Raw genomic sequence first — 23,032 nt, 5'->3', positions numbered from 1 at the left:
TAGAATGTTCTAAAGCAGGCGCTAAATGACTGAGGTCATTGTTCTCCTTATTTATTTATTTTTTGCCTTTTTGTTGTTGGGTCGTTTTGTACTATTGTCACATGCAGTTCTCCTGCATGGTTCAAAAAAAAGAATGCTGTAGAATGTTCTCCTGATTATTTCTTTGTACTACTTCTCATTGGATTTCTAGCATCCACTAAAATCTCTTTGAAAGAATTCTTTGTTTTCTTATGATACAATCAAACACAGCAAAATCCTATAGGATTGAGATGAGCATGAAATTTTAATCATACGTTTATCTTATTCCCACGTTTATAGAATCTTGTGAATCAAATAGGCCCTAAATATCTTCTTCCTTTTGATCCATGGAGAGGGGTTCCCCCAACAAGTACCTTGCATCCTAGTAGTCATAACGAATGAAACAAGTATTCCAATTTTCCAATCTTAAAATGACACTGCTGCAAAAGTGGTGAAAGAACAAAGAGATATATGCTCAATTTTACAGCAAAAAGGAAACTAGGAGGCTGAGATTGTTTTTCTAATAATAATGATGCTTGACAGGATAATCACTGATTCATCCACCTAATGATACTCTATAGTCATATCATATCCACACACAATTGGATCACTCAAGATGACAACACGAACTCACATAGTGCCATACTAGGATTAATTAGGATCCTGGAAAAATCTAATCAATCACCTGGATTAAGCTAGCTTCAGCATCAGCACATGAGGGGCCCTTTCCCTCTTCCACCTCGCCACTGACCATGAAACCCTTTCTTGCCCTCCTGCTTCAGCTTGGAGCTGCCTCCCTCCTCCCTGCTGCCGCCGCTGCTGTAGTGGTGCAGCGGAGGAGCGCCGGCGCCGCCGTCGACGTCGACGGCCTTCTGCACCATGTCCAGCACCTCCCCCATCCTGGGGCGCGCCTTGGGCAGCCTGGCAAGGCAGCGGTTGGCCACGGTGACCAGCTTGGCCACCGACTTGATGCTGTACCGCCCCTCCAGCTTCGGGTCCACGATCAGCCTCAGCCTGTTGGTGTCGGAGATGTAGGGCTTCACCCAGTCCAGCAGCTTCTGCTCGCCCCTCGGCCGCTCCCCGTCGATGGGCCGGCGCCCCGTGATGAGCTCGTAGAGCAGCACCCCGTAGCTCCAGATGTCGCTCTTGGCGTTCAGCCGCCCCGTCTGGATGTACTCCGGTGCCGCGTACCCCAGGGTGCCAACCACCTGTAGATACATCAATATCATCATACATGTCATAATCCACTTCGTACGTACTTCTGACCTGTATCTGAATTAATTTTCATCCACAAAACATAGTGTATCTGATTCTGAATGCACAATCTTCATTTTCTTACCGCTGTGGAGACGTGCGTGAGGCCCTCCGTCGGGCCTTCCCTAGCCATGCCGAAGTCCGACAGCTTGGCGTTCCAGTCTTCATCCAGCAGAATGTTTGACGTCTTCAGGTCCCGGAAAATTATCTGAGCAACGAAATGTTACAAATTCAGTTCATTTCTTCCTGCAGATCGATCTTCAGTACAATTCATTCAAATGTTTCAGGCTTCAATCCAAGCCCAGAAGAAGAAGTACCTGGAAATCCATGTCTTCGTGCAGGTACTTGAGCCCCTTGGCGGCGTCGAGAGCCACCCTGAGCCGCATAGGCCACGACAGGGTCGTCCCGATCGCTCTGCCCGACAGGTGATCGTCCACGCTCCGGTTCGGCATGTACTCGTACACCAGAAGCCTCTGCGCCCCTCGCTCGTCGTCGTCGGCGCAGTAGCCCACCAGCTTCACCAGATTGGGATGGTCCACGATGCCCAGGACGTTCACCTCCGTCAGCCACTCCTTGTGCCCCTGATCAAGATCATCAAATTCGCCATTAATTTTACTGGCCGACAGAGCCACCAGAGAGCAATGTGAATATGTGGTTGGTGGAGTATATATCTGTATGCAGTATCTTGCCTGAAGCCCGTTCCGGTTGAGGTGCTTGACGGCGACCTCCATCGGGGGAGGCGTCTCGTCTCCGGCGCCGGCGTCGACCTTGATGGCGCCCCGGTAGACGCAGCCGAAGCCGCCCTCGCCGAGCATGAGCGAGCGGCTGAGGTTGCGGGTGGCGGCCCGCAGCTCGGCGTAGGTGAAGACCCGGAGGTTGGCGGGCCTGTCGGCGAAGCTCGGGTACTGCTGCGGGCGCTGGATGGAGTCGGCGCTCAGGTCGGAGGCGTTGATGGAGCCGGTGAGGTCGGAGCCGGACGGGGCGGTGATGGTGGACGACGTGGCCGTGCTCATGGACCGCGCCGAGGCCCCGGCCGGGGACACGGGGACGGGGTCGAAGTGGTCTCTGCCTTCTCCCTTGGCCGCGCCGCCGCCGTGGAAGCAAGGCGGCAGCCACCACATCGTCGCCGCGCCGCTGCGGTGGAAGCACTAATCGATTTGTTTACCTGATGATAGATTAAGGAAGCTTATGGATCAGTATGTGGACAGTGTGAGTGCGTGGGAATCCGGGAGCATGATAGTCAAGAAAGCTGGTGGACGATGAATTTGGTATTGGTAGTAAAGAATGGTAAAGTGGCTTAGCCGCCAGGCGCCAAGTCAAGGTTTATTACTCCAACAAACACCATCAAGCAGGTAGTATTATATTGTTGCGCGATCTAGAAGCAGAGCGGTAGAGGGTGAGGCACATCACATGGTGGATGAAGATGAACGCAAGCAAAGCGAGCGGGCAAGGAAGCCAAATGTATCATCGATTCTGTACGCGGTGAATGAATCTCAAAAAAACATGTTACTGTTTGTATGATTGGTAGGTTCAGACACACGCAATTGCAAATCGGATTGAACAGTGGAGCAGTGTACCGTAGGAGGAAGAAAGAGATTTCCTCCCTTCCTCCTAGCAGAAGAAGCGGAGGAGAGCAGAGCAACTACCAAAAAACAGAGCAGAGCAGCGGCAGCTAGCTACTGGCAGGGGGTTCACTTTCACTCCCTCACACCATGTCAAATCAAACCAAAGCTGGAGCGGAATCAGGTTGCCGGAGCAAGATCAACCAAGTAATCAACGAAGTGTTGTCGATTACCTCGGGCGCCGGGCAGCGCGGCTGATGATCCAACGGGGTGAAGCAGCAAGCACGGGATGGGGGTTGGTTGTGGTGACCGGCCTGCGGGGGAGAGAGGGAGATGAAGGTGGACGAAGAAGAAGTCGTGGCTTTTACGGTTCCTCGGCCCGTGCGCGCGTGTGTCCGTGTTACTTGTAGCGTTTGAGGATCTAGGGGAGGGGTGGGGTGGGGGTTGGAGGGGGGAAAGGGACGGATAAGGGGAAGAAGACACCTGCTGCTGCGGCCGGTGTCGCTGTTGCTGTTGACGACTGACTTGTTCAACTTGACCGGCGGCAGGGTAGTCCGGCCAACTAGTCAACATAAACCGAATAAATTCCACTCGCCGACTGAATACAAGCAAGCAAGGCTGCGCCAACCGCAGATCGATCACACGGCCAATCATGAAAAATTCTTTCTTAATTAGGAGTATTATTCAACAGGCAAATGCAATGCCAGGTGGCGTGTGTTCATGTTCATGTTCCCTCGTGAACCACCGCCACGACACACAAACATTTCAACAACGTTCCTGTGAGATTGGAGCTGGGGCATCTCCAAAGGGACCCCTTAAACTCGCCGCGAACTGTCCGGACTTAGTTATCCGGACACAATTTACCATACAACTGCGCCACTGGGCTGTCCGTTTCTCCACAAACTGGAAATAAATCAGGGGCTTTGCAGGAGTTCGGACACGAGGCATGTAAGACTACAACACGAAAACCCCGTCTGGACCTCGCGCCTTCATACTTTCCTCTTTCTCAGCATCCGCTTCCTCTCTCGTCGACTGCGCCGCTCTACCATCCCGACCGCCCGCCCGCCAAGCCCTTCCCGAAACTCCGCGACCCCTACCGCTACACCCGGCCTCCACGCCGCTTGTCCTCCACTGCCGGTCCACACCTCTCATTCATCCACCACGCAGGTACAATCCGCCCCTACGGCACTGACCATGCCCAACAAGTGTTTGAAGAAATGTATGTTCTAAACTCTTTTTGTCCCTTCATTGAAACAATAGGGTTCAGACATGAAATACATATACGAGCACTACATTGAGTTCTCAGGACTACACGGATGAAATGGCGATGATGCAGGCGGTCCTTACTGACGCGCAGCGACCGGAAGGGCAGGTTCTCAATTCCAAGGAGTCATCAAGTGCTTGATCGGAACAGGGCACGAGGCCATTTGACATTGATGGACGACTACTTTGCTCCCAATGCCCTATTTGATGACAATTTTCGTTGGCGCTTTTAGATGCGAAAAAGTTCTTCTATTGCATCTATCATTGTGTCCGCTCCTTCGGTGACTACTTCATTTTGAAGAAGCATGCAGTAGGAAGGATTGGATTATCTGGTTAGCAGAAGTGCACGATTGGATTACGGATGCTTGCATATGGTACAGCCGCAGATTGGTGGGACGAATACCTCGGGATTTCTGAGTACATGCGGAGACGCCATGGTCAGATTTGCTACTGCCGTGGTCGAGATGTTAGGACCCCAATACTTGAGAGAACCAACTGCCGCAGACACCGAGAGGCGTAATGTTTGAAGCAAGAGCATCGACAGGTTTTCTTGGATCTCTTGACTGCATACATTGAAGATGGAAGAACTATCCACCATCATTCTTGAAGCCGTTGCATCATATGATCTCTGGATTTGGCATGTTTTCTTTCGCATCCCCATGTCTCACGATGACATCAATGTGTTGCAGCGGTATACATTGTTTGCTACTGTCAATGGGCATGCATACAATATTAGTTACTATCTGGTTGACGGTATCTATTCTCCGTGGGCTACCTTTATCAAGACCATCTTTGAGTCAGTTGGTCAAAAAAAAGGTCTCACTTTGCCCAAAGATAAGAACCATCTAGAAAGGATGTTGAGAGAGCATTTGGAGTGCCCTAGGCCTGTTTTGCAGTTGTTCGTGGGCCTACTGAAAATAGGGTTTCGAGACCTTGTAGGAGGTGATGACGTGTTCTGTGATCATGCATAGCATGATCGTCGAGAATGAGCGTGAAGATGTCGTCGCGGCTTTTGAGTATGAGAACATGGGTGATCCTACCGATCTTTCAACTTAGAATCCGGTCACGTTTGATGGGTTTGTTCAAATGTATAAACAAATTAGGCATCAAGCAACTCAAGGATGATTTGATTGAGCATCTACGAGCGGTTACAGGGGACAACTAGAACATATGTGCTAGTTGATTTGAAGTTTAAACTACTTTAACTTGAAAACTTTATTGCATTGTAATATTTAAATTAGAACTACTGCCGTATTTGAACATTTTTCAGTTATTTATAATTTGATACACAGCTATTTTGAGCTTGTGGACTTAAGAAAAGAGGCGGAAGTTTAGAGAACAACTTTGGATGGTCGACTTTTGCATCACTGATCGTGGATGGCCCCATCAATCCGCGGACGCATACAATGTCCGATTTAGGGAAGCGTTGATGATGCCCCCACGCAATGTTTCGCTTACTCGAATGACTCACAATAATTTGAACCTCCCCTGCCCTATGCAACAGTGATCGATTCGGCTGCACAGGCGCATGGCCTGTTGGCCACATGGAACGCCACGTGCACGGCTACGTCTAGCTCTCGCGGTGGACCGAGGCCGCGATCGGATCCGGAGGCGTGAGGCTGCAAGCTGCCCGCAGTATTTTTTGACAATCCTCCCACTTTTAGGATTCAATCATTCAATGATCGCCGGTTCTTCCTCAAAACTATTCTGGAATCTGGCCTCGACGCCAAAGAGTGTGTCGCTGAATTTGTGCGGCTCGGGTCAATTCCATTTGACGCTGCTGAAACTTCTGACCCGGCCTGCCAAAGTCTTGTGGAAAATTTGCGTGGGTTAGGACATGATCGGAGCTCATCATCAGCACCAAGGACGATGGAGCTTTAACTCCATATATAAGTTGGGGGTCAACCTTGAGGATTGATTTACTTCCGGCTCATGCAAACGTGTCTCAACTTCCTCAAAACAGACAGATTTATAAATAAATAATGTGCCACATTTTTTTTTTGAGAATCACCTTTTCTATTCTATCAGTCGTCTGAACGACTAAAAAAAAGGTCAGCCCAGTCACTTCTCCCCCATTTGTTCAATATTCTATCATGTCTATGTCTGTTTTCCTTTCTGTGTGTGACTGTGGTTGTACGTGGGTGCTTGTCTGCCCGCCCGCTTGTGTATATGTGTATGTGTGTGTGCTTTTTAGGAGGATAATTTCTATATATTCATCTACTGTTAAGGTAGTACAAACAACACCAGAAGTAAACAATAGATCTAAATCCTTAGACCACCTAACACGACTATTAGCACTGTAGCGAGGGCTGCCATCTTCACCCCTCCTTATCGGAGTAGGGCAAACCTTGTTGTAGTAGAAATTAGGGAAGTCGTCGTGCTAAGGCCTCATAAGACCAGCGCACTAGAACAACAACCATCGCTGATGAAGAAAAACGTAGATTGAAAGGATCCAATTTGAAGACACACCAATGTATACGAATGAAGACAAGGATCTGTCGAACACCGACCGAATCCCGCGAGATCCGCCAGAGACAGACCTCCACACGTCCTCCGACGATGCTAGAAACACCACCGGGACAGGGCTAGGCGGGGAGAACCTCACTCCATCTCTAGAGAGCCGACACCGTCTCGCCTCTTTGAACAGGACATAAATCCTAACAAAACTCAAAAGAGCATGAAAAAACGAAGCCCTCCCACCGGCATGGGTTTGGATCCACCACGCCTCCATGACCCTAAGACCACAAGAGACGAGGTAGACCGGCTGCGGCACCGATAGGAGATATGAGAAACCCTGGCCAAAGATTCCTCTTCTGAAAGAGTGATGTGTGATGATGTCATCATGCCCATGGGGTATACCATCAGCCGGAAGTCGGCCCATCAAGCCAGAAGGGTACCAGTCCATGACCTAGCCAACATTGTACACCGGGGTGCATCATCAAATTGATGTACAAAACTAGCATGCCCGATGATCTAGAGTATCTTTAGGATTAGTCTAGATCGCATCGGCAAGGGAATCATGTAAACTTTAACCTTATCATAATGCAAGGCTAGGGTTTGCTCTGATTTCCCACTCTAGGCGAATTGCCTCTAAGACACATGCATGGACCACGACCCAGGAAGCATCCGCTCACTCGCTTGCTCTCTCGGTTGCTTGACTGGTTGGCTGGCTCACTCAGTCGGCTCGGCTTTGCTCGTAGCTCAGGAAAAAAAAAGCCACCGATTTTTGTGGTTTTAAAAAATGCTCATGACCTTGAAAAATAATCTAGGGTTTAAACTATGTTCACGGTGGATATTCATGATTTTTTTTAAATATGTGTTTTCAAATATTCACGAAATAAAAACTTTGTTCATGAATTAAAATTGTTTAGCAATTTCAAAAATTGCTCATGAATTTAAAATTGTTCACCAATTGGTAAAATGTTCATGAATTCTATTTTTGCGTGAATTTTAGAAATGCTGATGAAAATTAAAAATAGCCCACACGTTTTTAAAAATGTTCACAAAATTGGAAAAGTGCTCATGAAATAAAAGAAAACAATCACAAATTTGATTTTTTTTCAAGAATATAAAAAATGGTCAAAATATTGAAAAATCTTTGTGATCAATATATGTTCGTGAGTTCTAAAAAAATCACGAAATTGAAAATTTGGTCTTGAATTTGAAAATAATTTGAAAAAGAGCTGGTGAATTTTAAAAAGGGCTCCTTAATTTAAAATTTTGGTCATGAGCTCTATAATATGTCAAGGAAATTGAAAATGTACTCTTGAATTAGAAAATAGACATGAATTTAAGAAAGAATTCACGAATTTGCTATATGTGAGAAAATTTTAAAAACTGCTCATTAATTTGAAATTTTGTTCATTAATTTTTAAATGTTAAAAAATTATTATTTTTGGATTAAAGTAAATAAATAATTTAATATATATTTTCATCATTTTGACAAAATGGTCATAAATATAAAATGTCACTAAAAATGAATTTTTTTCGTGAATTTGAAACAATGCTCAAGAATCTTTAAAAATGTTCACCAAATTGAAAATTGTTCATGAACTAAAGGAAGCGTACACAACATTGAAAATATATTCATGAATTAAACAAATGGTCACGAATTTAAAAAATAGTTCATGAAGTTTAAAAAGCTTGAAGGAATTGATTTTTTTTACAAATTTGAGTTGCTAACGAATATTTTTTAAATGATCATGAATTCAAAATATATTTGTGGATTTATTTTTTTACGAATTAGACACTATACTAGAATTAAAAAAATGCCATGAAAGTTTAAATATGCGCATGATTTCTCTAAAAAAATAAAAAAAATATCAGTACAAATGTAAAAAGGGGAACCCTATCACAAATCTGTAAATGGAAAAACCGACTGAAGTGTCTGGAAGCTTGCCAAAAGCGGTGACATGGGAGATTCTACATTGGCCGGCCCAATGTAAAAATACGCACAGGTGTGCGCGTCACATACGAATTGTCCTATATTTCCCGCAACGGGCGAGAAATAGAAAATGCAAGGCTAGGGTCTTCTGTCTACAACTCATATCATACCTATGCATTCTTTGTGATCCATCCATTGTACATAAACCCTAACTCTCATACGAGGCTAGTTACCCATTATACATCATGCAGTTGTAGGATGTTATCTTCACCGTGAGTGAATTTCATCTGGGCAACCAACTACATGCATAATCCCAACATAATTACTGCTACGATCCTGAACCCACAGTGTGTGTGCAAGGTTTATTTCCTTTCTTCTTCTTTTAAGGTAATACTAATGTTCGTATTTCATTCTTCCTCATAATAACTTAAATTTTATTTTATTTTTATTTTAGTTTGTGTTTTGGTTTACTAGAAATTATTCAATTATATTAGGCAGCATTTAAGCAAGTTGAAGTGTGTTTCTACTATTGGACGCTAATTCAATGGAAAAGAAAAAAAATGACTAACAAAAAAATTCGCCTCAAACACACTCGCCCACTAAGATAAGGGCCAACTATTCACTCGTCAACTGTTTTTTTTTCTTTCAGCCACTTTTTTGCACAGTCCGATCATGATCCGATGGTTGAGGGTCCTTCTTCCTCCTCCAGTCATCTTCCTCGTTCCAGCCCAATGACCCACCTGACGTCGGCCAAACCGCCCCCACCACCTGTGATCGGCACGCACCCGAACCTGTCAAGCTTCTTTCTGTCCTCTGGGGGCAACCCCACGGCTTCTCTGCAAGCGACCCCACAGAAAGCCGTGGCATCCCCGTCTCCAGCACAGGTAATGGATCGGGCTCGCCGACAACATCGCAGTGTCTTCGTCTAACCCTTCGAGATAGTACGTATTTGACTGAAGCCTACATTTTTTCTGTCGCGTCAAGAATGGCAAATGTGGCAAAAATTAAAAATTGTACGCACATCTCCTCCTAAGAATTTCCACCATGTATCTTCATGCAAACCGGACGTCTAAAACTTGGGGTGGTGGAAAATGGACCTCTAAACCTAACCTAGCTGCTACAGCGTGATCTAAAGAAAGGTATAAAAAAGAGAGGGCGACTCGGCCATCAACACCGTCATGGTTCCCTCACCTTCACCGGCTGCTCCAGTAGCGGCGAGATGGAGTGAAGCCGCGGAATCGTGTCCCGCGTCTTTCCAATACTTCACGTGTTTTTCTTTGTCTCCTGTATTCGGTTTCAGTGGTGGCGAATAAGTTTTCAAATATCTTCGATGCTTCTGTTCTCACTGTTGTTGGTGTTGGTTTTAGGACGCAGTGTCTGCGTCATCGACATTCTTTCAGCTTCGTGCGCGCTCTTTGTGCATATTGGTCATGGCTTTGCGGTTGCGATGTGAATTCATTGACTTATAGTGTGTGGAGGTGTGTCTTCGACGCATCTTCCATGATCTGGTTGATTTTGGTCTCCGGAGGATCTGTCTGTATTCGGCCGACACTCCTGGTGTTTGGAGTATTTGCATGCCCTATTCGACCTTTTTTATCCGAGGCCAGAATTCGCCCTCTTCTACTCTACATCGATGAATTTTCAGCCGTAGTTTCTATAAAATTCTTGGTGTAAACAAGTTTGCTCCGTCGAGATAGACTTAGAGGTGGCAGCGAGGGTTGATCATGACAAGCCGTCGATGGACGTAAGAGTAAGAAGACTTCGACACTGTTCTACTCCTCCACCAAAAAGCTAGGGTTTCTGTCTCCCGCCGCCGCCGCCGCAGGTCGCCTCCTCTCCGGTGGCCCTAGGGCCATGGGGGCGCGGTGGATCTCAGCAAGGCCGGTGGGAGGGCTCCGTTTTTAGTCGTTTCTTTCAGTTTTGCTAGGTTTTGTGTCCTGCTTAGGAAGACGAGACAACGGCGACTCCCGGAAGATGGAATAAAGGTCTCCCCGCCTAGCCCCCATTCAGGCGGTGCGTCTAGCACCGTTGGTGGGCGTGTGAAGGTGTGTCTCCAGCGGATCTATTTTTGGTGGATTTGCTCAGATCTTGTCGTTGTTTGTCTACGTTCGTGTGTCTTCGGATTGGAACCTCCCGATCTACGTTATTCTTCATCTGCGGCGGTTGCTATTCTGGTGCGTTGGTCCTATGGGGCCTTAGCGCGACTTCTCGACTGTCTACTACAACAAGTTGTGCCCGACTCCGACGATGGAGGGGCGATGACGGCGGCGCGCCTTCGGCTCGCTTCAATGCTTGTAGTCGTCGCTAAGTGGTCTACGGATCTGGTTGTAATTTCTGTAATTTCTGGTATTTGTTGTACTACCATGTTTGAAGATGAATAGATCTAAGATTTTCTCGCAAAAAAAGAGAGAGAGAGAGACTTTGACCGATAAATCACGAGTGGACATAGTGCCACGCGATGCTGTAATCTTAACCGCGTATTCCTTCAAGATGTGTGTAGTATACATACCAATAATCATGTATAAAATGCTTCAGCATTTCATAATGATAGTATTAACTTACGATGCCAGACATCAATAACTACACCGGACCCACAATTTTAAATAGGAGAGTTACTCTTCATTTATGTGGAGCAGCTGGCCAATGCTAACCTGCACTAATAACGGACTACATTTTCTTCCCTTTTCTATCCACCACGCCGATCCCTTTGATAAGCCAAATAGCATGGCGTTCAGGTAGGGGACACAGCTCCATGCCGTGTGAGGGCTATCTGCACTAAGCTATATTAAACTATGACGCACAACCGAATTCCTTAGATGTATCACTTTCTTACCCAAAAATATCAGTTGGTTCATTCTTCATAGTTAACTCGAATTATGAAAAATACAATTTGTATTTTAAAATGCAACCTTAATAAAGAAAGTACATCAATTAACAGAACATCAGGCAAAATTTAATAGGACAATCAAGATATATTTTTACACGGCTTAATAGAGAATACTGAGACATCACCAATATGACTTTGGTTTTGATCACTAGTAGAAAAATGGTCAAATGTGAAGCACAATAGTGCCGGTTTGAATTACAGCCGGCATTAATGTGTACATTAGTGCCGGTTCGTGGCGGCGATCAATAGCACCGGTTCGTGGCGAACCTTTAGTACCGGTTCATGCCACGAACCGGTACTAAAGAGGCTGTGTCAGCCTGCGGTCAGGCTATGGCCCCACCATCACCATTTAGTGCCGGTTCGTACCACGAACCGGTACTAATGAGGTTATGGCAAGCTGTTTTTAGTCCCACCTTGCTCCCCTAACAAGCCTTTTACCACCTTAAATATGTTATTTCTCAAACTATCACAAGCACTTGGTCTTCATTGAACTCTATGTGTAGAATTTGTGGCCGTAATATGAGTCTTCATCGGTTTATAAATCGTTGATGACTCATATTAACAATTCAAATTGTACACACAAAGATCATTGATAATCAAAGTATTTTTGATGTTATAAGATCATATTGACAATTTAGATTGTAAAGAAATATAAGATCATGATCTAAATGCTCTTATATTTTTTGCGTTCAGTATGCACCAACTGCTAGGCGGGAGGAGCTGTTTAGTACCGGTTCGTGGCGAACCTTTAGCACCGGTTTGTGCCACGAACTGGTACTAATGAGGTTGTGTCAGGTAAGGCTGGGGCCCCACAAGCACCTTTAGTACCGGTTCATGGATGAACCAGTACTACAGTTTCTTAGTAAGCTGTTTTTTAGTCCCACCTCGCGAAGAGAGAGGGACTAGGAGCGGTTTATAAGCCCTGAGTGCAGAGACGATGAAGAAGAGGCTCAATGCTCACGTTGCTTAGCTTCAAGCCTTCAGGAATATGGTAGACTGCACGGAGCTATGCGGAGTGCAGTTTACACTATTCCGAAAGGCTTGAAGCAAATTAACGAGCATTACACCTCTTTTTTATTTTTAATAACTTATTACAACTCCGGACTTCTTCTGTTATGGCAAAAACTAATTGCACGTCGGCATTTCTTTTTTTTAAACTTTGGTTATAACTCCAGACTTTGACATCAAGTTTTGCAGAAAACAAAAAATAGCAGAAAGAAAACTATAGCTGAAAAGAAAAAAACTATATAAAATGACCGTGAAATTGAAAATCACTACAAAATGAACTCTGAAAATGTTGAATTTTGGCAAACTAGATGAAAAACTACTCAGAAATAAATAGAAGAAAATAAATATAACAGAAAAGAAAAAACTATACAAAAAACTACACAGAAATAAATAGAATAAAATAAAGCAGAAAAGAAAAAAACTATAAAAAAATTGGGGTGCTGCCCTGTGGGCCTGCTAGGCCACGGGCGTGCAATTACAGGCCTTAAAGGCCCAGCAGACTCACAGGACAGCGCGCAGAATTTAGGTCCACAAGCCTGCTATATAGAGGAGTTCGAAGAGGTAGTCGCGGCTGGGTTTATAAACCAGTGCGGCTGCCCTTCGCCCGGCGAGGTGGGACTAAACTTTGGGGTGGCAGCGCGAGGCCTTTAGTACCGGTTGGTGGCTCCAACCGGTACTAAAGATCACCCTTTAGTACCGGTTGAAGACCAACCGGTACTAAAGGCCTGCTCTTCCCGCCTCTTGGCCTGGCCAAAGTTGGCCTTTAGTACCGGTTGGTGGCTCCAACCGGTACTAAATGCCCATCTTATATACATAGCACTTATGAAAATTTCAGTTACATCTCTCCTATTTCATCTCCAACCTCTCGACATCGCCGTGCGCCGCTCGATCCCGTCGTCGCCGCCCGTCGCCCGTCGTCCGTCGTCGTCGTCGCTGTCCCCGCCGCCGCCCGTCGTCGTCGTCGTCTCGCGCCGACGCCCCGAACGTCGCCGCCGTCCGTCGTCGTCACCGCGGTCCCGTACGTCTCTCGCACCCGCGCGCCGGCACCCCCGCTCGTACGTACGGGGCGGCGGCGTACGGGGCAGCGTACCCACACTACACACACTACACACACACACACACACACACACACATTTTTTACTTATTTTCTGTTTCTGTTTTCTGTTTTTTAGAAAATTTAATTAGATATTAATTAGCTAGGTATGTGAGATTTGAACTAGTTGAATAATTAATATAACTTGTTTATTTTTAGTAAGAAAATTGTCGAACTAGTTTATTTAGATATATGAGATTTGAACTAGTTGAATAATTAATATAACTAGTTTATTTTTAGTAAGAAAATTGTCGTATCTGAGATTTGATTATCTAATTAAAATATTATTTGTTAATGAGTTTTTCTGTTTATTTAATGTTTTTATATATTTTGAGTTTATATAAATGTTAGATTAATGTCGAATGTTAGATGAATTAGATAGAAAAGTTAAATATATAATAATGTCAATTGTTAGAAATGAATATAGTTAGATATATATTTAAATTGGCTAGATATTAATTAATGTTAGATAGTAATAATTGTTTAATGTTTCACCTAAGTGGGATAAGTCTGAGAAAGAGATGGAGGATTAGAACTAGTTTATTTTTAGTAAATGCTTAGTTGAACTTGTTGAATTAATATATAGAACTAGTTTATTTTTAGTAAATGCTTAGTTGAACTAGTTGAATTAATATATAGAACTAGTTTATTTTTAATAAATGCTTAGTTGAACTAATTGAATTAATATAACTAGTTTATTTTTGGTAAATGCTTAGTTGAACTAATTGAATTAATATAACTAGTTTATTTTTAGTAAATGCTTAGTTGAATTAATAGAAGTAGTTGAATTAATTGAATTAGTAAGTGTTTAATGTTTCGCCTAATATGAACATAGGAAATGTGGTCTAACGACGGAAAAAATTTCGGTATGTGTACATACTGTGAAGACGAGCGCGGCCAGTGCGACAAAAATTTCTTTGTTGATGGTAGGCGATTCAGCATCAAGCTGGATGAGACTTTCGAATTCGATACAGTAAGTCACAACGACAAGTTTGTTTTCGTAATTAAGCATGACTTATATATGCTTCATTTGTTTCACTTATAATTTTTAACTTTCACTATTCTACTAGCGCATCCCATGCCATGCAAGAATTTTTGTCTTGGATAAGATAGGTTTCAAAGATATGGAAACTATGGAGGTAAAGAGAGCTTACCTGAAAACTGAGCATGATGGTTATACTTTCAACATCAAAGTATACAATGCACACACGTACACCTATTTTGAATGCAAAACTTGGCAAGCACTATGCAAGGCTTATGCATTTGAGCCTGGTATGGTTATCACCTTTGATATTCGTCCGGAAGATGATATTGAAGGTAATAGAGACATATGGGTCGATGTGCAGACGCCTCCAGTTCTACCATTATGTGAGTTCTTCTCAAATATATTTTTGTCTTTGATATTGCTTATTTCAAAAATAACTGACAACTAATTTCTATTGACAGCTTATCTCCATTCAACCAAACATGTCCGGCGCTTGGTAGACAGGATCTTCTACTGTCCCGGAGCTGAACTAAACTGCGAGGAGATAAGTCATTATGTTTCATGGCTTGAGGATCTTCATACTGTCAAGACAAAAAAATTTCCTGCACTTGGAAATGTTAGTACTCAAAACGTGCGACCAATAGTGATGGTATTGAACTACGGTCACATCTATTTAGGAATGATGGTAAGATATTTACTATTTATCCTCAGTGCATATTTTGCATACATATTTTTTTTGCTAAACTTTCATTGCTAAGTATATTAATTAAGTACTATACGATGTTCTTCAACAGGGACTCCCGATGACAGTTGTGCCTCAGGGGATCGAGACTAAATGTCAGATGTCAATTGTTAGCTTAAGGCCAAGATATCCTGCATTGCACATGAATGCATTCAGGATTTCTAGAAGCGATGAATGCTTAATAGTGAAAGATTAGAGGAAAATTGTTAATGATCGCAGAGAAATACTAGGGAGCAGCAATGAGAAGCGCAGCCCACGATTAGGAGACAGGTTCATCGACATGCTCCAGTATGATCAATCATGAGAGCTATGCATGTTCTATACTATTTTACCAGAGAGGGAGTAGCTAGCAGGAGTATTTAGCTAGTTCTTCATGCTGCTCTTAATTAGTACTTGTCCTTTCATGTCCGTGTTCTTCGTTCTGAACTTAAGTGATTTGCTTTTGTGGTGTTATATATGAACGCTTATAATATCATGACAATCATGTTGAACTTGATGATTGGTTCTACTAGAAATTCTCTCTCTCTCTCTCTCTCTCTCTATATATATATATATATATATATATATATATATATATATATATATATATATATATATGCATAACGTTTACAATGTGTAGTATCGTAAAATACCAGCAAACGAAAAAAAAATGGAAACACAAAATTAAATGAAAAAGAAATCATAAAACTAAAAAACCCCAAACCTTATAGTACCTGTTGGTCTTACCAACCGGTACTAAAGGGCTCCAGGCCCCCGGAGCTGGCTCGTGCCACGTGGTTGCCCTTTAGCACCGGTTCGTGCTGAACCGGTACTAGGGGGGGGGGGGCTTTAGTGACCACACTTTAGTACCGGTTACGGAACCGGCACTAAAGGGCCTTACGAACCGGTGCTATTGCCCGGTTCTGCACTAGTGGATCTCAGCTTTACAATCATACTTTGGATGTTAAACAAAAATTACAATACACATTTGTGAACAAATTAGGGACATCAAAATACACTCACGAATTTCTAACTGAACTTTACAATATGAAAATATCTACAAGCTGTATTTAATTACCAATATATATATGAGCAAGTTTATCATGGTTGCAGTTAAGTTCGTGTGCTCGGCCGATGATCTATGTACTAGTAGTACTGTATTAGTCGATAAATTTATGTTTAATCAATGTGCCAGTAGTATTGCAGCTAGGCTTCTTTTGATGAGTGACATTAATACTCCACTAATCCATAGTACTATGAGTGCACTAAACAATATACTAGCGTAATAAAAAGAAGAACTAACTGCACTACACCATACTGCAGGATGGGTGAGTAGTTTTAACTAGGAACATGCCTCATTTACTACCGCCCAGGTCACGAATGTTAATTGCACTGATGGGTAGCCTGCCACCCTGCACCCTGATCATAAACACACCAGTCTTTCTGCATTAAATTCAGTTATAGTTGGCCCATGTCTACTTTATTAACGTTGTGCATTCACTAACTTATCCATGTATATTGCCGCAGTATCCAATCAATCGCTATATTAAGTACGAATCGTCTAGCAGCAATCATCGGGATAATATCCTCGTGTGCCACCATATCCCAAAAATTCGCGTCCGACTTTGACACACTAAAGATTTGAATGTCTTTTTCTTGTAAAGATGTGTTTGTAAACCCTTGAGATATTTGATATATAACATTAGTCCTTTCGCGACAAGAAATAAAAGCTTTGTCAAGCGTGATGTCCATATCTAAAACAGGGGGCTCTCGGTCTAGTCGGGATCGGGACGGGTAGTTGCAATCCAAAACAGAATGTACAGCGTGGCAAGCGCTGTCAGCAATTCAAATACTGGAATATGATGATATGATATTCAGAATGTGGAGTACTTCATCTTGTATAATTATAGTATTGTAAATATTTATTTTTAAAACTATATGCTCACACAAATTTTATATGCCAAGTAAAAATAAATGGAGGGGTACTTGCTACATTTAACCGACTAACTCGAGCAACTGAGACTTGAACTCGGCCATTTGCCCTGGTTCGAGCAGCGAGACCGACACCTGCACGCCCTGGCCGTCCCTGGCGCGCATCAGCGCCACCTGTCCGTCGCGGATCATCCTGGTGTTCTCCGTCCGCATCGGCTTGCCCCACCCGAAGTCCGCCAGCTCGTAGGCCCGGAAGCTCGACGAGCCCGACACGTTCATCAGCCGTTCCATGGCGACAGTGAACGCCGGTGCCAGGAAATCGCACCCGGCCATCGGGTCCTCCGTCTTCTTGCGGACCTCCTCCTGGACCCCCCGCGCCGCCGCCGCCAGGGCGTGCTCGTCGCGGAGCTCGCGCGCGGGGATGCTCGCGATGCATCCGGTGAGGCACGCGCCCAAGTATCCCGCGTCGACGGGAGGGTCGAGGCGGTGCCGGGCATCCGCGAGGAAGCCGACCATCACGACGTCGTCGGAGGCGAACGGCTTGCACCGGGCGAAGCACGTCCAGGCGAGCGCGACGACGGCGATGAAGGTGGACGGGGGGCGAGGCGGGGCGGCGACGGAGGATTCACCGAGACGCACGATGTGCTCCTTGAGGCGCTGGATGCCCCGCGCGTCCACGGTGAACGTCCGGCGCGTCAACCGTCCATGGTCCTCTGAGAGCGGCGCCGGATATGCCGCCTGAAACGCGTTCGATTTTGTCACCTACAGTAGTAGTACGTTTTTGGAACTGGATGAAATATTTCGGGGCTGAGTGAGCATACCTTTGGTAGATTTGGCGCGTACTTTCTCAAGAAGCTCCTGGCCAGCTCTTGGCCACCGGGCAGCTTGACGAGCGAGCGGTCGAAGCACGGTGTCGCGGCCTGCGTCTCGCCCCGGCACGCCGTCGCCCACGCCTCGACGAACGTCCATAGCGACCGCCCGTCGGCGACACCGTGGTGCACCGTCACCCCGAGCGCCACGCCGCCCTTGAAGCGCGTGGCCTGCACGGCCAGCACGGGGGTCGGCAGCTCGCCCATGTCCACCTCCGGCACGAGCCGCTCGAGCACGTGCACGTCCTGCTTCTCGTCGCCGGCGAGGTGGTGGATGTCGGCGTCGGACTCTGCGACGACGAAATTGATGCCGTCTGAGGAGGAGCAGCTGAGGCCGACGTCGCCGGTGTCCTCTAGGTGGACGAGCTTGCCGGCGAGCGGCGCGAAGCTGCGCAGAGTCGCGGTCAGGGAAGACCTGAGGGACTGGAGAATTTCGTTGAAGGGCGGCATGTCTTCGCCCTCATACAGCAGGACGTGCTGCAGCACTGGGACGACGACCCACGACGCCTCCATCGCGGTGAGCTTGATCGGCTCCGGCGGCAGCGCGGCGGTTGCCGGCACGTTGACGTAGCTCGCGTGGATTACTCTCACCGGAGACATGGCACGCCTGAGCAAGCAGTGGCGGCCCCTTCGTGGGTTTTGTGTGGGAATGATATGAGCTGAAAGAGCACGGGTGCACGGCGCCTTGTACTGCCAAGCCAGTGAACGAAAACTAGCACGGCCATGTTCCTGATTGTGGACATGTAATCAATTCTAGATCTATCATTCCAGCCAAAAGAAATATCTAGATCGATGATACCCTACCGACTACTACCGTACAACAACCATGACAGTTCTGCCAAAATGCAAGCGCCTCGCTTTATCTTGAAGCGTTAAATTTCCAGTGGTCAGTTCTGTTAGATTTTATGGGCCTCGTCAACTAAATCTTGTATCTCGGCCGAGTTTAATTTCTGCAACCTTTCAAATTGTATGGTATGTGTGTATTTTTAATCATATACTGCTAGCTAGTTGATATATAGAGCCAACACCTTTTTGTTTTTGTGATCGGGATGAATCAATCCAACATTCTTTTTCTGGAATAACCACTAGCCAAGTTATTGTGATGTACAATACATGTGTCATTTAATATCATTCCTCCTAATAGCATCTCCAGGCCCGCAAAAAAGAAAAAGAAAAATAGCATCTCCGGTTTATTTGGGACTTGATTAAACGGGGTAAAGCCTAAGACCGCGGCATATATTCGAGTCGAAGTGGGTGCATTACTTTGAGCTATATGGAACTATATGAATGACGCTATATTTAATAAACACAACATCACCATCTTTCTGCAGGTCATCTTCCAGGCGTCAGGATGAATCGATACGTCCTCATTACTCAGTCACGAAAGTTAGAGAGCATATGGCCTATGGTTGCAACCGCTGAGACATGGTAGCATGGGATACCTACAACCGGTTTGGATGACGGTCCGATGATAGGATAGGTGTTTAGTCATCTTGATCTATCATCACCGGCAATGGCATTTTATTCCTTTTGTTCGACTTGCTTGGGAACTTGTTTGAACTATGTACTTTGTTGCTACCTAGTTCAATAAAATGGTTGCATGTATCACTGGATCCAGAGGCCATGTGTAATTCTCCTTTTCAAAAAAGTATACTGCTAGTTGAATTGAAGAATCATCAATGTATAAGTGGGCTGTTCTCAGACTCCTCGTAGTATGAGAAAATATAGCAACAACGCGCGCCTCATCGTACTCACTCACTCGATTTCACTTTACTTTGAGAAGCGTCTCAGCGCGACTGCTCGCATAAGTTCACTACTTCCTCGACGCTCATCCGCCTGCTTTCTCTATGGCGGAGAACCACCATGGCCGACGATGCTGCTGCGCATGAGTTTCTGATGAACTCATATGAACTGTTCTCTACTCTCTCTTGACATGTATCTTTGGTCCATATGCACGTGCTAGATGTTCTTAGTCTATCCTCTATAAGACTATAACACGAGTAGGGCGTTTCGGTGCTCAGGCTCATCTGCACCCGGTTAGAAAAAAATCCATACAAAATTAAAAAATTCAAAAAAATTCAACATTTTTTTGTGCAGTAGAAAATTTGATGTGTGAGGCCCGCTCCAAATTTCAAGTCATTTGGACATCTGAGTAGCTCTCAGCAAAAAAGACAAAATCGGGTCAAGATAGTACATGAACAGTAAACATTTTTACAGACCCTCAATTTGTCTCTTTTGCTGAGAGCTCCTCAGATGTCCGAATGATTTCCAAATTGGAGTGGAGCTCACGCATCATATTGTCTACCGCACAAAAAAGATATTGGATTTTTTAAAAAATTTCTAGTATTTGTTTTGATTTTTTTCATCAGCGCGGGTGTGGATGAGCTCGGGTGCAGAGATGGATTTTCGGTATAACACTAAGCTCCCCAGTTTTAAGGAGTCCACATTCAATTGAAGTCTCTAATTAAAATTGGGTCACCCGATTTTGACCACGTCAACAATTTCTCAAAGCTCCATCATTCAATTTTTTTTATACTATACACTATACTTCTTAATTTTCAAGGCTTGACAAGTAATCGAGCGGTCGAAGCACGGTGTCGCGGCCTGCGTCTCGCCCCGGCACGCCGTCGCCCACGCCTCGACGAACGTCCATAGCGACCGCCCGTTGGCGACACCGTGGTGCACCGTCACCCCGAGCGCCACGCCGCCCTTGAAGCGCGTGGCCTCGCCCACTAAATCTTGTAGTATATCTCGACTGAGTTTAACGAAATCACTAGTTGAGGAGTACTCGTTGCAAAGATCACTCCAACCTTCCCGGGTTGCGACAAGTGGTGTGTTGCATGTGCGCCACTTGTCGCAACTTGGAATTTTCCTTTTTCCGTAGATCCGTTTATTCAAAACGTTTTATCCCTTAAACCGTGCGTCCAAATGTCGAACCGTCGTTGGATCCCTTGCGTCGACATTTTCAAAACTGGATCTCATGTTGATAGTTTTGACGAACTTTCTTTCACACAAAAAACCGGATGAAATACACCGGATGAAAAAACCGAACCGGGAGCACAGGTTTTTTCCCTTTTCGAAAGAGGCACGCCCGTGCCTCTTACGAAATCACAACCGTGTCTCTCACGGAAGCAAAATCGTGACTCTCGCGGAAGAAAAAGAAAAAGAAAAATAAAACGCGTTTTTTTTCGTTTCCGAGGAGGCACGGCCGTGACACTCGCGAAAGCACAACCGTGCCTCTCCCGGAAGCAAAACCGTGACTCTCGTGAAAGGAAAGAAAACATAAAACATGTTTTTTTTCATTTCCGAGAGGCATGGTCGTGACTCTCGCGAAAGCACAACCGTGCCTCTCGCGAAAGCAAAACCGTGACTCTCGCAAAAGAAAAAAAACAGAAAACACATTTTTTTTTCGTTTCCGAGAGACATAGAAAACACGTTTTTTTTCGTTTTTGAGAGGCACGGTCGTGACTCTCGCTAAAGCACAACCATGCCTCTCGCGAAAGCAAAACCATGACTCTCGCGAAAGGAAAATAAACAGAAAATGTATTTTTTTCGTTTCTGAGAGGCATGACCATGACTCTCGCGAAAGTAAAACCGTGCCTCTCATGGAGGCAAAACCGTGACTCTCGCGAAAAGAAAAAACGCGTTTTTTTATGCAAAAATTTATTTTTTTGATCGAAAAACTAAGAAAGACCGGTGAAAAACCAACACGTTGAAAACCCCCGAAAAAACCCGTTTAAAAAGCCGAAAACGCATGCGAAAAAGTAAAAAGCCAAAATCCATAGGGAGTACCCAGAGCGCGACACGTAGCGAATGGCTGAGAGCGCGCGAAGTGGCGCTGATTGTTGTGAAGCTTCCTAAGGAGCGCTCGTTAACTAGTTGCTCTCCGAGTTTACATTATGAAATCTTTGAAATTATAGGGTACATGTTTATTTTCAGTCATATACTGATAGTTGAATAGAAGAATCATCAATATATAAGGTGGGTTGTTCTCCAACTCCTTGTAGTACAAGAAAACAGAGCAACAACGCGCGTCACTTTACTTTGGGGAGCATCTCAGCGCAACTGCTCGCTCAAGTTGACTACATCCTTGACGTCCGCCTGCTTTCTCTATGGTGGACAACCACCATGCATGGCTGACCGATGCTGTTGCACATGAGTTTCTTACGAACTCGTCTGAATTGTTCCCTTCTCTGCCTTGACATGTGTCTTTGGTCCATATGCACGTGCTAGATGTTCTTAGTCTGTCATATGCGATTTGTCATGTTAGTAATCTTGTGATGATGCTAAGCTGAATTAAGCTTAATAAAGAACGGCCTAATTTCCTCACAATAAAAAAACCTTATCCATTCATGCAATTTTGTTGGTTGGTTTTGCTGCTGCTCTGGAACCGGGCCCGTTCAAGGTTGCTCACTTCAAGAGTTGAGATGATAGACCTTCGAGGGTCCCACTTATTCCTGAATAGGACAAAGCATTCTCGATGTCACTTTAATCTTTGTCGGTGTTGTCATTAGAGTGTTCCGTGACAGGCTGATTGATGCATATTTACATACGCGAAATGCCAAAGAACCGCGGGACGCATTTGAATCCAAGTTTGGCACCACCTATGATGTTTGTGAACTGTATGTTGTGGACCAGTCCAATGACTATAGAATGATTGAGAACCGTTCCATGGTTGAACAAGCTCATGAGCTTTAGGACGTGTTTGCTTGCCTGGATTTGACCCGACCAGGCCCGCGCGGGAAGAATCTGGAATGTTTGGTAGCCCGCATACACTGTTCGGCTTGCATCACACGAAGTTTAAAGCACCTCCTAGCAAGGTCCAACTGTTACTGTTGGGGAACGTTGCAGAAAATAAAAAAATTCCTATGGTTTCACCAAAATCCATCTATGAGTTCATCTAAGCAACGAGTGATAGGAGTGCATCTACATACCTTTGTAGATCGAGAGCGGAAGTGTTCAAGAGAACGCGGATGATGGAGTCGTACTCGCCGTGATCCAAATCACCGATGACCAAGTGCCGAACGGACAGCACCTCCGCGTTCAACACACGTAC

At 45.0% G+C, this 23,032-nt stretch overlaps 2 protein-coding genes across 2 annotated transcripts; both read right to left on the bottom strand.

The window, feature by feature from the left end:
- Positions 1–467: 467 nt before the first annotated feature.
- On the bottom strand, positions 468–3,253 carry LOC123047196 (serine/threonine-protein kinase PCRK1). The gene is made up of 5 exons (XM_044470688.1): positions 3,068–3,253; positions 1,962–2,437; positions 1,590–1,853; positions 1,358–1,480; positions 468–1,226 (listed from the first exon to the last, which is right to left on the bottom strand). The coding sequence occupies exons 2-5, from the start codon at positions 2,391–2,393 to the stop codon at positions 726–728; spliced, it is 1,320 nt and encodes a 439-aa protein (XP_044326623.1). The 5' UTR covers positions 2,394–2,437; positions 3,068–3,253; the 3' UTR covers positions 468–725.
- A 13,775-nt stretch (positions 3,254–17,028) lies between these two features.
- Positions 17,029–18,727, bottom strand: LOC123047193 (malonyl-CoA:anthocyanidin 5-O-glucoside-6''-O-malonyltransferase). Its single transcript, XM_044470687.1, has 2 exons — positions 17,929–18,727; positions 17,029–17,845 (listed from the first exon to the last, which is right to left on the bottom strand). Exons 1-2 carry the CDS (start codon positions 18,574–18,576, stop codon positions 17,171–17,173), a joined length of 1,323 nt encoding a protein of 440 aa, XP_044326622.1. The 5' UTR covers positions 18,577–18,727; the 3' UTR covers positions 17,029–17,170.
- Positions 18,728–23,032: the final 4,305 nt, after the last annotated feature.

This window comes from Triticum aestivum, chromosome 2B, assembly GCF_018294505.1.
Source record: "Triticum aestivum cultivar Chinese Spring chromosome 2B, IWGSC CS RefSeq v2.1, whole genome shotgun sequence".
NCBI classification, from domain to species: domain Eukaryota; kingdom Viridiplantae; phylum Streptophyta; class Magnoliopsida; order Poales; family Poaceae; genus Triticum; species Triticum aestivum.
This window is presented reverse-complemented; position numbering and strand designations above follow the sequence as displayed.